Source organism: Haplochromis burtoni, unplaced genomic scaffold, assembly GCF_018398535.1.
Source record: "Haplochromis burtoni strain Fernald_Lab_line unplaced genomic scaffold, NCSU_Asbu1 Contig_598, whole genome shotgun sequence".
Taxonomy (NCBI): domain Eukaryota; kingdom Metazoa; phylum Chordata; class Actinopteri; order Cichliformes; family Cichlidae; genus Haplochromis; species Haplochromis burtoni.
The window spans coordinates 110,884-124,712 of NW_024582959.1; the positions used below are offsets into that span (position 1 = coordinate 110,884).

Genomic DNA, 13,829 nt, shown 5'->3' on the forward strand with positions numbered 1-13,829 from the left:
GTTGAAATCCGTTTTCACATACAGACAGTCAGAAGTAATCGGGTTTGGGGCCATGGTTTAACTCACCAGGTTGAGCAGTTGGCCCATTTGCTGTCGAAGTGGCCCGGGTTTAAATCTGTGTTGCCTTTTGTTGTGTTGTCCTCCTGCTCTCTCTCTCACAGCTTTCCTGTTAAGGTAAAGACTAAAAGAGTCCCAAAGTATTTGGAGAAGAAGGCTGTTTCAAAGAGATTGTGGAGTTGAGTTTAAAGATCGTTTATCAGACAGAGGATGAACTGAGGTGACTCACCATGTCAAACCTGTTTTAATTCAAATGTAACATTTTCCAAGAATTGTTTCTTAAAATATTTCATAAAATCGAATATTTAAATATGTGATTTGTGATCATAAGAAGACATTTTGTTCCAGTAGTGGTAAAGAATTTGTTTTTCTAAGGATGTTTTGTTGTGGGATGACTGCTCCAGTCGTCATTGTGTGGGCGAATGCGTCTTTCTGTTGATGGCTGCAGATTGTTCTGACTAACAGAGGATCAATGTCTCAAAGGTTGATTTGTTGTTTGTGTGCTCTGCAGGACACTGACCTGAGTTCAGCTCAAACCGCACAAATCTGCCTGTGTGAACACTCACGGCTCTACCTGGTCAAGTAAGACCCAATGCTTAATTTTATTCTTCTTCTGCTATAACAGTGAAATATGCATATGGTAGACTAGAGTAGAATATCGTGTTTGTGATGCCACACAGCAAACATGCTTTAGTGAAGGAAATGTCTTATTTTAAAAATGTTGATGATCGATCGATGATTGATAGGGAAAATGTTTCTGGTTGTTTTGAACTTTACACACTTGTGACTTTATGCTATCCTTGTATTCAGTATTGATGTTTAAAGAGTATATTGTATTTTTGTTGATCCTGGCTGCTGTTTTTAGTTAATGCTCGACATGTTCCTGGTGTTTTGTGTTAGTTTATTGGCTTTGGGATTATTTTAGTTCTCTCTTAGATTGCGTTTTGTCTCTGTGCTAGCAGTGTTTGGAAAGTTTGTCTAAAAGAGCTGACGGTGGATAGAAGATCCGGCTTTGTACAAATGAGCAGTTGAAGATGACAAAGATGGAAGGAACTCTATTCTATTTGTCTTGTTGTTATTCTAATAGTGTATGTTCATTCTATAAAAGACATACAAAATAATAGATCAATGGAAAAGTTGGTATATACATCCATATATGTACATACAGTACATCAAAAAACTATATTCCAATCACAGAGTCCAAAACTACAGTTCAATTAAATTTTGTTTGTATAGCACCAAAGGTGAAGACCCTACAAGAATATAGAGGAAAAAAAAGAGAAAATCCCAACAATTAAATGAACCCATATAAACAACCCCTTGGTGACACTGGGAAGGAAAAACTCCCTTTTAACAGGAAGAAATCTCTGCCAGAACCAGGCTCAGAGAGGGGCAGCCATCTGCTGCGACCCATTGGGAGTGAGGGGAGGGAGACAGGACAAAGCCATGCTGTGGAAAAGAGCCAGAGATGAATAATAACTAATGACAAAAAGCAGAGTTGTGTATAAACACATAGTGAGTGAAGAAGAAACACTCCCCCAGCAACCTGACTATGGGAGGATTCAGGGTCACCTGATTGAGCCCTAACTATATGCTTTATCAAAAAAAAGGAATATTTTAACTCAATCTTAAAAGTAGAGAGGCTGTCTGTCTCCTGAATCCAAACTGAGAGCTGGTTTTAGAGAAGAGAGGGCTAAAAGCTGAAGGCTCTGCCTCCCATTCTACTTTTATATCCCATAGGAACCACAAGTAACCCTGCAGTCTGAGAGTGAAATGCTCTATTGGGGTTATATGTAATATGAGGTCTTTTAGAAAAGATGGGAATGATTATTTAAGACCTTGTATGTGATGATAAGGATTTTAAATTTGATTCTGGATTTAACAGGGAGCCAACAAGAGAACCCAGTATGGGAGAAATATGCTCTCTCTTTCTAGTCCCTGTCAGGACTCTTGCTGCAACATTTTAGATCAACTGAAGACTTTTCACAGAGTTTTTAGGACATCCTGATAATAATGACAAATGTCCAGCCTAGAAGGATTAAATGCACAAACTAATTTTTCAGCATCACTCTGAGACAGGATATTTCTAATTTTAAAGATGTTGTGCAAACTGAAGAAAGCAGTCCTACATATTTGTTTAATATGTGCATTGAAGGACATTTCCTGGTCAAAAACAACTCCAAGGTTTCTCAGAGTGTTACTGGAGGCCAAGATAATGCCATCCAAAGTAAGTATCTGGTTAGACACTGGTTAGATGTTTAGGGGTTTTGTCTTAATTTGGAAGCAGGAAATTAGAGTTCATCCAGGTTTTTATGTCTTTAGGATTTTCTTGCAATTAAACTAATTGGTGTGTGTTATCTGGGCTCATGGATAGATACAGTTGTTTGTCATCTGCATAGCAGTGAAAAATGCTATGCTATGCTATGCCTTTGATGTTACTGCCTAAGGGAAGCATGTTTAATGTGTACAGAATTGGTCCTAGCACTCAACCCTGTGGAACTCCATAATTAACCTCGGTGTGTGAATAAGACTCTCCATTTACATGAACAAATTGGAGTCTATTAGATAGATATGGTACAAACCACTGCAACGCAGCACCTGTAATACCTGCAGCATGCTCTAATCTCTGTGATAAAATATTATGGTCAACAGTATCAAACTCTGCACTGAGGTCTAGCAGGACAAGCACAGAGATGACCCCCACTGTCAGAGGCCATAAGAAGATCATCTGTAACCTTCCCGAACTGAAACTCTTCAAATAAAACATTCCTATGCGTATGATCAGTTAGCTGTTTTACACTCTTTCAAGAGAGTTATCTACTGTTGATTTCATTCTGACTTATGAAAAATGCACTCAATTGTATGTGGTAATAAAAAGGTCTTGTGCTTGAAATTGGCAGACTTCCAATAAAAACTTAGAAAACTGAAGTCAAACGGACTGAGCTGCAATATTATAAGCTCACTTCTTGCTCGTCCTTTTTCCAGGATGAGGTTTGCCGATTGCCTGTTGGTTCTGGTGTTCCTGCCATTCCTCTCTGTTGCCATCGCTATAGACATCTGCTCTGCCAAACCCAAGGACCTCTCTCTGGAGCCATACTGTGTCTATCGCAGCCCTGAGTTCTCTGACGGACCATCGCTGGAGGCAGTCCCTAACTTCACCAATCCCCGAGTATGGGAACTGTCAAAGGCCAATGGACGCTTTGGTCTGTCACTGTACAAACAGCTGGCTCTTGGCAGGAGCCCCGAGTCTAACATCTTCATGTCCCCCATCAGCGTCTCCACCGCATTCGCCATGACCAAACTCGGAGCTTGCAATGAAACGCTGAAGCAGATCATGAAGGTGAAATGCTGCATCATTGTGATCCTTTAGTTGTAGATGAAGACAACCGCACCCCCACCCCAAAGCTTTTGTCAAAATTTTCCCAAGTGCTTTTTTAACAGACAAAGGGATTTTCAAGATAGCATTTTGAATCATAAATCATTTCTGTTTGCACACAATATTAAAATAATTTCAGAAAAAAAACAAAATTTACCAGTATTGGTAGGTCTTAACATCCAGCTTTATGTGAATTAAAATGATCAGCGTGCTAAAACAGAGCTTTTCCCTATTTTCTAATAATAAAGTATTTCAAATAAATCATAAATCAAAAACATAACTTTAATCTAAGAACACCATCTGCACAGTAGTGGGAGTGTTATGCTGTGGGAATGCTTCTCTCTGTTTTGAACTGGGAATCTCATTTAGATGGGGGCAATTATGAAGAAAGGATATATGAAGATTTTGACAGAAAACGTCGAAGAATCCGTATGAAAACTGGGTCTCAGTCATTGCATTGCCTTCCAACGCAACAACAACCCAAACATACATCGCTCCTGGTGAAGAACTGCAGGCTGCTATCCAGCAAAAAAAGATACACGTTTGACTTTTACATTGCAATATGATGATCATGATAACATCATGATCATGATGTTATTGTGTGCAAATAGAAATAATTTATGCTTTCTGAAGGAAACTAGTATGTTGGAAATGCTATCATCTGCTCTGTTAAAAGCACACTTGGGAAATACTTTTTTTTTAAATTACATTTTCGTAGGGTGACTAATAATTCTGTCTTCACAAAGTTAGTCTGTCCATTTTTACACAGGACTGAAGCAATATGTTTCACGCAGTCAAAACAGCAGAAATCTTTGCAGCAGACAGACTCACACATTCAGTGAGCCGCTATATTTGCCTGAATTCAGTCTTTGAATAGAAACTAAAGTCTTACCAGTGATAGCAGTGTCAGTTTGGAGTGGTTCAGGTGGGTTGTCTACCAATCGGAACGTCGGTGAATCAGTCCTTTATTCTACAGTCCACGTGTTGAAGTGTCCTTGGGCAAGATACCCCTCAGTTCCCCTATTCATTGGAGTGTGTCTCTGAATTTTAGATAAAAGTGCTTAAGTATAGATAAAAGCACTACATGAATGTGTGTATGTGATTGAGTGAATGAGACTTGTATTAGAATATCCTTTGAGGGGTCACAATTGAGTAGAAAGGAGCAATATAAGTACCAGTCCATTTACCACTGGCACCACATACCCATGGCATTATGGGACAGTCTGCTTCAGATCATGAGCTGTTTCTCTCCTTCTTTATAATGTTTTCTTTCCATCATTCTGGTACCAGTTCATCCTGGTTTCTTCTGTCTGCCTTTATGGGAGAGGACCGTAGAAAGGACCGTCCTCAATCGCTCTCTTAAGCACGTGACTGTTTATTTGGCAACCTGTAGAGCTTTTGCTGTCTTTCAGATATCTTTCAGACCACATATCGAAAGTTTCAATTTAAAACTATGAAATGGAAGTTTAGCACTTGGTATCAACTCCAGGTTTTACAATCTGCCTAGTTTTGTCATGCAATACCAGGGGAAGAGGTCTTGCTGGGCCATGAAAATGCTTTTCATTAAACTGTCCAATAACTTTTGAGCCTGTAAAAATTCAGGGAGTATGCATAAAAATGGTTGTAATTCACAAACAGTTAATTCACAGTTAATTGACCTACTTGAATTAAAGCTGAAAGCCTGCACTACAATCATATCTTGATTGTTTATTTAAAAGGGTTGTACATGGCCTGGTAGACGAAGCACCTCACGCAAGACATGCATCCTAGTCAGATACCCAAACTACCTCACCTAGCTCCTTTTAATGTGGGAGAATAGCAGCTGTACTCGGAGTCCCTCCAAACTTTCTGAACTATAAGAGAAAGGCCAGCCAATCTTCAGAGAAAACTAATTTTGGCAGTTTGTATCCATGATCTCATTCTTTCAGTCACTATCCAGAGCTCATTACCATAGATGAGGATGGGGACGTAAATCGCTTTTACACTCACACACCACAACATACCTGTACAGCTTCAGCATCAGTGCAGAAGCAGCCACAAACCATCCCCAATCTCCCCTCTCCACTCACTTTTGAACAAGACCCGAAAGATACTTGCTTAGATACTTGAGGTGGCAATTTGTTCCTGATCTGGAGTGAGAGCTTCACCCTTTTCCAGCTGAGAATCGTGCCCTAAGACATGGGAGGTGTAATATATCTACGTCAATCCTGAAAGCCAGAGACTATATTCTGAGACCGCCAAAGCCTTTCACCATTTGGTAATACTTAGAAATTCTGTCCATAAAAAAATGAACAGAAGTTGTGACAAAGACAAAGCTGGAAAAAGTTCAACACTCATCAGGAACAAGACCATCTTACTGACAGCAATGAGGACTTTCTGTGGCACCTACCACAGGATCCCATGAGACACAGTCGAAGGTCTCCTCCGACTCCACAAAGCACATGAAAATGGGTTTTTTCATGCATTTTCGAATATTCTTAAAAGGATAACAAGCTGCTCCAGCATCTCAAGACTGTGAGAAAAACTTTCAGTTAAGTTGGTAAATTTTATTTATATAGCTCAACCACACCAGGGACCTGCAACTGTGACTTCATCCCCAGTAATCACACTCATCCTCAGCCTCTGCTTATCCTAGGGCTTCTGATGCTCCCAGTGCACACTCACATACATTCATGCAATTACTTTTTTCTATACCTAAGCACTTTTAACCCAACATTCACACACTTACACTCTGATGGATGCACTGGGGGCCACTCGAGGTTCAGTGTCATGCCCAAGGATATTTAGCCATGCAGGCTGGAGGAGCCAGGGATCAAATCCCTTTCTTGTTAGTAGATAACTAACAAGAAACGGGGCGATCGTGGCTCAAGAGTTGGGTGTTCGTCTTGTAATCGGAAGGTTGCTGGTTCGAGCCCCGGCTCGGACAGTCTCGGTCGTTGTGTCCTTGGGCAAGATACTTCACCTACCGCCTACTGGTGTTGGCCAGAGGGGCTGATGGCGCGATATGGCAGCCTCGCCTCTGTCAGTCTGCCCCAGGGCAGCTGTGGCTACAACTGTAGCTGCCTTCACCAGTGTGTGAATGTGAGAGTGAATGAATAGTGGTATTGTTAAGCGCTTTGAGGGGTCCTGAAAAGCGCTATATAAATGCAATCCATTATTATTATTATTATAACTCCCTCTACCTCCAGAGCCACAGCTATCCCAATTTTGTAGCTCAAAATAAACTTTTGATTTTCTGCAGGTATTTGAGTTTGATACCATCAAAGAAAAGACATCGGATCAGGTCCATTTCTTCTTTGCCAAACTCAACTGCCGTCTGTACAGAAAGAAGGATGAAACCACTGAACTAATATCTGCCAACCGACTGTTTGGAGACAAATCATTAACCTTCAACGAGACATACCAGAACATTAGCGAGACAGTGTATGGAGCCAAACTGCTGCCTCTCAACTTCAAGGTAAAAATGAAAAGAACTCAATTTGAGACAACTTTGAACTCTGGAGCCTAGAATTTATGATGCTGCCAAATATGAATAATAATAATAGTCAAAGAATCGACATCCTACAATAGTCCAGAGTAGAGTGGTTGGTCGTTATGGCCTTTGTCTTTTCTTCAGGTTTATTTTTGAGAGGTCAAACGCTTTGAGGTTTGACTTCAACCACACCGACTTACGACAGCTGTCGAGTTTCCAGAAAGCCAGTCGCACAAATACAAACAGTTTATACTGATGAGATGATTAAATGAACCAGCAAGCCTGGAAGCCTGGATCCCCCAGTGTAGCAAATGTATTCACACTGTAAGTTTATAAAGATAGTGGGTGGACCTTTATATTGTATCAGTATATAGTATATATGTGAACTATTTAGTTTGAACATCTGGATACTTTAAAATTCAGGAAAGTCAGGCTTAGAAAAAAACGTTGTACTGATTAGGATTGGGAGTGGTGTGAAACAGAAACTGCCTCGCTCAGTTTAAGGTATACGGCACCTTTAAATAGTTAACATTAAAATCCCATTTTCCTTAAATCTCTAGGGAGGCTGAGATTGCAAATTTAGCATTATTCACAAAAGGGCATTGATCTGTCTTACACCAGTTATACTGATAACCTTGTGTCTGTGGTGTAGGAGAACCCAGAGAACGCCCGGGTCACCATCAATAACTGGATTTCCAACAAGACAGAGAACCGAATACAGGACACGCTGCCAGCTGGGTCCCTGGATCGCACCACAGTCCTGGTGCTTGTGAACACCATCTACTTTAAGGTACTTGAATACCAAATACTGCAGTTCAAACTAAATTATTTTTGTCTGCTTGCTCCATATATCATTATTGCAGGGTTTGTACCTGTAAAGTGCCTTGAGGCAGCTGTCATTGTGATTTGGTGCTATATGAATGCTGCAATTTGATCAAAATGTAAAAAGTTCTTCCTTGTTTTTACACTAATATCCTTATAGAAAGTAACCAGAAGGGAATATTTATATGTTAGTCAGGACCATCATCTCAAAACATGGAATTCTAATGGAAATATCGCTGCGTTTCCTAAAATCCATATTACATTTTTTTCTCACTCTAAAACACCTTACCCATTGAAACTTTGTATTTTAAGATTAAGATCTGAGATTGAAATAAGGTTTTTAAAGATGTAAAATAACAGGAATTTAATCTCTGAGCAACACATTGGTGCAGTGCTTGGATTAGTGGTTGATGGGCGCGTTATAGCTTCCACTTTCTTGAGTCTGCTTATGTCTCAGTGAGAAAATTTCATGTAGTGAGGATAAGGCACGCTCCAGTTCAGTCTATGAACCAGCTTTTTCTTTTTGGACATGTACTTTATTTGATTTACTGAAGTTACGAAGCCTTTTAAGTGGTTTTTGAACCCTCCTAATGTTTTCAGTACAGCCACATACATTTTCAGCTACAGGCACAGAACGCTAAATCGTTGGGGGTGATGGTATGGAGGGAAACACACAGCATAATTGCTTTCTCTAAAGTCTCAGTATCCGTATCAAGGGATATGCATTCATTAAACATGGGTCAGGGGTCAGGTGGGAACGTCAGAATTGTCAGACTTGGAGTGAGCCAACAGGGAGCTTGTATAATATAAGAAAGTGAGCACACTTTCTGCCTCTTAGGGTCAGTGGAAGCACAAGTTTGATAAAGACCAGGTGTTCAACACAGACTTCCATGTCAGTGAGAGTCGCACCTGCTCCGTCAAGATGATGTACCAGCAGACCAAGTTCAGGTACAAGTATTTCCCTGATGATCATGTGCAGCTGCTGGAGATGCCATATCGTGGAGACGACATCACCATGGTGATCATCCTGCCAAGCAGAGACACCACACTCAGTCAGGTAACCCTTCTGTGTTTTCAGCTCATCTTGTCTACTGTTTATAATTATGTTTCAGTTATAAAGGACTTAGAAAAATACAACCATAACATTTTCTGTCCCTTTCACACAACATGGAAAAGAGCAGTTTCAAAATGATAAGATAATTATAATTGCTATCAGACCTACACTGATGCTGCTTATTATTGTTTTTAACGAAACTTTTGGGCTCTTTTGCCTTCATTGAATAGTACAGTGACGACACATAGGAAAGCAGGGAGAAAGCAAATGGTCAGAATTGAACTAGGGCCCCTGCTACTCCTACTAGTTATTTCACACTTAAAGTGGCCATAATACTAATTAAAAAGGAATCATTATTACATTAAGCAGAAATGCAGAATGTAAATAACAAATAAAAACTTTTGGTCTTTTGTCCTGCTACTTTTTCTTTATTTTTGAGCTACAGAAAAAATGCCTTTTTAAAGATATGTAGTAATTTGAGAGTCAAATGTTGACTGGTGCATATTTCATTGCTGTTGTACTTCACCTCTGTGCTATGTGTACTTGTTTGTTGAGGTGGAGGAGACTCTGGACCTGGCAAAACTGAACAGTTGGTTGGATCAGATGAAGGAAACAACTGTCTCTGTTGAGGTCCCTCGCTTTAAGGTGGAGCACAGCTTCAGCTTGAAGGAGAAGCTTAAGGAAATGGGATTGACTGACCTGTTCAGCTCTGACAAGGCCAGCCTGCCAGGTACTTAAACCTGAACTTTGGATCTCAGTCCAAAGTCCACATCAATTGAATTAAAAGTGAATTTGAGTATTATTTTTGATTATACCATTACATAATCAAATATAATTGTTATACATGTTATTCAATTATATTTGGTCAATCTGGTCAAACATGATACATTTGGTCCAAACATTTAACAGTCTGAACATGTTTGGAATTTGGGGAAACCTGCAGTCAGCAGAGACTGAAGAAGACTCTCTCCAAAGACCAAATTATATTATTTACTGAAGATTCATGTCATTTAAATCAGGTTTTGATGCAAACATAAATGGAGGAGACCCTGCAGCATGGTGTGTTTTCATGGCTTCTATTAAGTGGTCTGCGTTTTTATTCTGAATATAGAAGGGAAGCAGAAAAAGTCAACTTGACCTGTTGTTGGTTTTGATTATGGCAGTTATAAATGAACAGTTAAGAAAAACCACAAAATTCCTTCTGTGTTTCAGGGATGCTGGAGAATAGCAACTTTGGGCTCTACATCTCAGATGCCTTCCATAAAGCTTTCCTGGAGGTCAGTCAAATACTATCTACATCACTTAGAGCATGTTTTACATTATACAAGTCCTTTTTTCCAAGTGTGGGTCGGGACCATTGACTGTATTCGAATGATCAGCATAGCTTCCAGGTCTGAGAAGCAAAGCCAATGCAGAAGTATAAAAAGAAATTGTTTTCCTATGAGCTTGCAGGTTTTCTTGGTTATTTCAGTCCTGAGATGGTAAAAAACATGACAAACTGGTGGGTGATGGCTACATACATTTCTACATACTATGATCAGGACTAAGGGGTGAGGGGTGCTTCTGTAATGAAAGACCACATTTGAGTGGTAGTGTTTCCATTTTAAATGTTTTTTTTATTTTATTTTTTTTAACGATTTGTCTTGAATTTCCAGACCTCTTTTGGAAAAAATGTTTTTCCCTTAAATGTTATTTTGGGCCTTTTTTTGTATATAATTTCGTTTGGTATTAAAACATAAACATCTAAATCCATATTGGTATCCTGACAGTTGATATAAATTCAGAGAGATGCATTTATACGAGTTCATCTCTCAGACACAGGTTTTAATTTGAGTTAATAAGCAACTGTGTGTGCTGTTGCAGGTGAATGAGGAGGGCAGTGAGGCGGCAGCAGCCACCGCTGTGGTGGCCGTTGGACGCTCCTTCAATCCGTACAGGGAGGTTTTTACAGCCGACCGGCCGTTTCTGCTGCTCATCAGAGAGTCCATCATCAACACACTGCTATTCACCGGCCGTGTTGCTGATCCCTGCAACCAATAAAACCCTACACATGAAGCGATTACTGCTTTGTTAAAAGCCGCAAATCGTAAAAATATAGTAATAAATATTTCAAAATGTAAATATACTGCATAACAATTCGGCACTGTGCTGTATGATGTGGAGCTAATGCAAACTTCATTTTACAACATTATACACTACACACTCAAGAGTGGGGTTTTTGATTTTTAGCCAAAGTTTTAGACGTTTGTTCTGTACTTCATTTCATTTAATTCCATCCATCCATCTGCGGTGGCAGCAGCCTAAGCAGAGAAGCACAGTCCTCCCTCTCATCAGCCACTTCCTCCAGCTTGTCCGGGGGAACACCAAGGCGTTCCCAGGCCAGCCCGTTGGTGTATGGTGCCTTGGTGCTTCTCCCTCATTTCCCAACAACACGTCACAGCAGTTAGATTTATCCAAGCTTGGGACCGGCGCCGGGAATCCACTAGCTGATCACCCCTGAGGATGGGTTCATGTCTCCTCTTCCCGGTCTCAAATCAGCGATCAGGGTGACTTAGAAAAGATGCAGCTTTCAAAAGTGTTTCCACAGTAAATGATTTAAGTAAATAAATGCAAAACAAATGAAATAACAGTGTTGCTGAATATCTCTGCCTTGAGATACTCACCGTGGCTTCAGATGAAAAAGAACTGAACATGAAAAGAGACCACATGAAGGACAAGAAGCATCTGCCCTGTCAGCCCGAACTCAGCTTACTGAAAACCATCCAGATTCTCCACAAGGACTGGGAAAAAAAAAAACCCATCCACACCTGACAGAGTGCCAAGAAACGAGAGGATTTACATCCAATAACTTAAAATATTAAAGAGCAGAAAATCTTAACGCATTAAAATACTTTAATTCTGAGCGTTTTGCTGCAATAACAACAAACTTTTTTTTATTTTTATACATTTTTTTTTATTTTTAGTAGTAGTAGTAGTAGTTGCAGTATTCAGTTTGAGGCACTTCTAAACATGTTCATGGAAAACAGGTGAGAGAGTAGTGCTGAATTCCAGATGTGTGTGTCACGTTCACACGCGCACGTTTGTGAATGCTGCTGGAGACAGAGGCGAGTCGGTGGCATTTGTCACTTAAAGTGCTTTATTTCCTTTGAAGGAGATGCAACCTGTGAGTGATCTAGTGGTCATAGTGAAAGTAAGCATCTTCACATTTATCTAAACTAACTGACCTTTGGCCTCACATCCCCCCACCCTCCCACACCCTCCACCAACATGATTTAGCAATAGACATGCAACATAAAAGATGTTCACATAAAACCTTTCAGGTTCATCTACTACAGAACTTAAGTACTTCCTCTTCAAGAAAAAAAAAAAGTACAGTATTAAAAGTTAATTTACTATCTAAAATTTGTTTACTTTGACTTATTTTCTGCATCGATATATTAGGATATACTCTGAGGAATCAACATTAAAGAGTTATTACGTGAATATAGTTAAATGATCAGATTCATGGTTAGGCATGTTGTGGTCAATGTTACTGGATATTCATGTGCTAAACACTGGATTTATCCAGGTAGGAAAAAGAAAATTTAGACTGCACCTATTACAAGAGAATTAAACTTTAGCATTCTGAATAAAGCAAATGAGCTGGAACCTTGACTGACTCAAAGACGTGAGGATCATGAGGAGGTTCTGCTATTTTTCACAGTTTGAGGATGAAAGCGGATCAGGACATGAGAAATCACTGAGGAGGAAAAGTCTGATTTGGGCCGTCTGTGTTTAAAGCAAACGTAGCTGAAGTAACGGTGAACACTGCGATGAGCCTTCACATTTACTCATGTCTGACTCATTACTGCGTCGCTCGTGTTGTTGAGCATAATGACAGAGACTGTTTGTGACTCCAAGGGATTGGGCAAACAGCAGATACAGGCCAGTTTACTTCAAAAACTAACGAGTGAACAACATTTAAGAATGCTAGGCGAGGCCATTTCACCGAGGTTGGTTCAGTTGAGCACCTTCCCTCTTACAGTTCAGTGTTCACTACACTTCACAACCCATTTTGGGTGAATTGAGACACATTTGCTTGCTTTACCAAGTTTTTCTTAATATTTTTGCGTATAACTATACAAGTCTGATGTACAACAGAATGATAATTTGAATATAGACTGAAATCTGTCGCATCCATTTCCACTGGACAGATTCATGAAGATTGGGTTGTTGTTGGTGCCTTATAGGCAAACTGTCAATGCTGCATGTTTGAGCAGAGAAAGACTTGGTTGAGCGATTCTCTTAAGATCAAGTTTGAAATGCAGTTGTTTCTGAATGCAGCTCTAAGCCAACTTTTCCTGCTGTAGATTTCTCAAGTAGGACCACACTGAACCAGAAGGGAGCAGCTTGTTACCAGCAATAACTTGAAATGATGTATTGCTCAGTGAAAACATGAAGTCTTCCCTGCTTTCCTTCAACTCAGAGCAAAGAGGAGGAAGCAGAAACAGAACGTGAAACACAAAAAAGAAGGCCGATCTGTTTGTTCCTGGATCTATGGTGGTTGGAAACCCCAAGTTAATGTCTTAATGCTGGAACAGGTCAACATGTGCAACTCGAATCTTTTGTTCTTTGTCAGAAATGTCTCTTTGAAGTACTTCTCATGATCACTGCTCTAAAAACAATTTCTATACATTGGATAATTCCTGATAAATGTAAAACACAAAGTGAACCAAAATGAACCGGACTTCTTATGAAACACATGAAGAAACGCTCAGGTCTTAAATCGTCTACATGATGTCGGTAATTGAATCAATAGAGGGGCTGAATCCTGACCTGTGCAGAAAATATTATTGAAGGTGAAAAAGTGTTTCGGGCTACGCTTTCTGGTACTGGACTTTATATATGATAAAACAAGTATATGCATCTGGGATTTTACGAAAATGGTGGCACACCCATTTATTTTAGTTTTTTCTTCTTTTGGGTGGGGTTTCTCAGAAATAAAAGGCATTTTTGTTGGTCAATGGCCAGAAACAGCAATACAATGCTGAAACAGTCTATCCTATGTC

At 39.8% G+C, this 13,829-nt stretch overlaps 1 protein-coding gene across 1 annotated transcript; it reads left to right on the forward strand.

The window, feature by feature from the left end:
* Positions 1 to 514: 514 nt before the first annotated feature.
* serpinc1 (serpin peptidase inhibitor, clade C (antithrombin), member 1) lies at positions 515 to 11,684 on the forward strand. The gene is made up of 8 exons (XM_005948412.2): positions 515 to 639; positions 3,043 to 3,397; positions 6,675 to 6,890; positions 7,558 to 7,695; positions 8,566 to 8,784; positions 9,337 to 9,511; positions 9,994 to 10,058; positions 10,645 to 11,684. Exons 1-8 carry the CDS (start codon positions 530 to 532, stop codon positions 10,819 to 10,821), a joined length of 1,455 nt encoding a protein of 484 aa, XP_005948474.2. The 5' UTR covers positions 515 to 529; the 3' UTR covers positions 10,822 to 11,684.
* The last annotated feature ends 2,145 nt before the right edge of the window (positions 11,685 to 13,829 follow it).

Excerpts from the sequence above, each read along its gene's own strand:
- serpinc1 (XM_005948412.2), top strand. The coding sequence starts at position 530 with ATGTCTCAAAGGTTGATTTGTTGTTTGTGTGCTCTGCAGGACACTGAC. Across the intron at positions 640-3,042 it reads TCACGGCTCTACCTGGTCAA|GATGAGGTTTGCCGATTGCC; the intron begins GTAAGACCCAAT and ends TCCTTTTTCCAG. Across the intron at positions 6,891-7,557 it reads TGCTGCCTCTCAACTTCAAG|GAGAACCCAGAGAACGCCCG; the intron begins GTAAAAATGAAA and ends TCTGTGGTGTAG.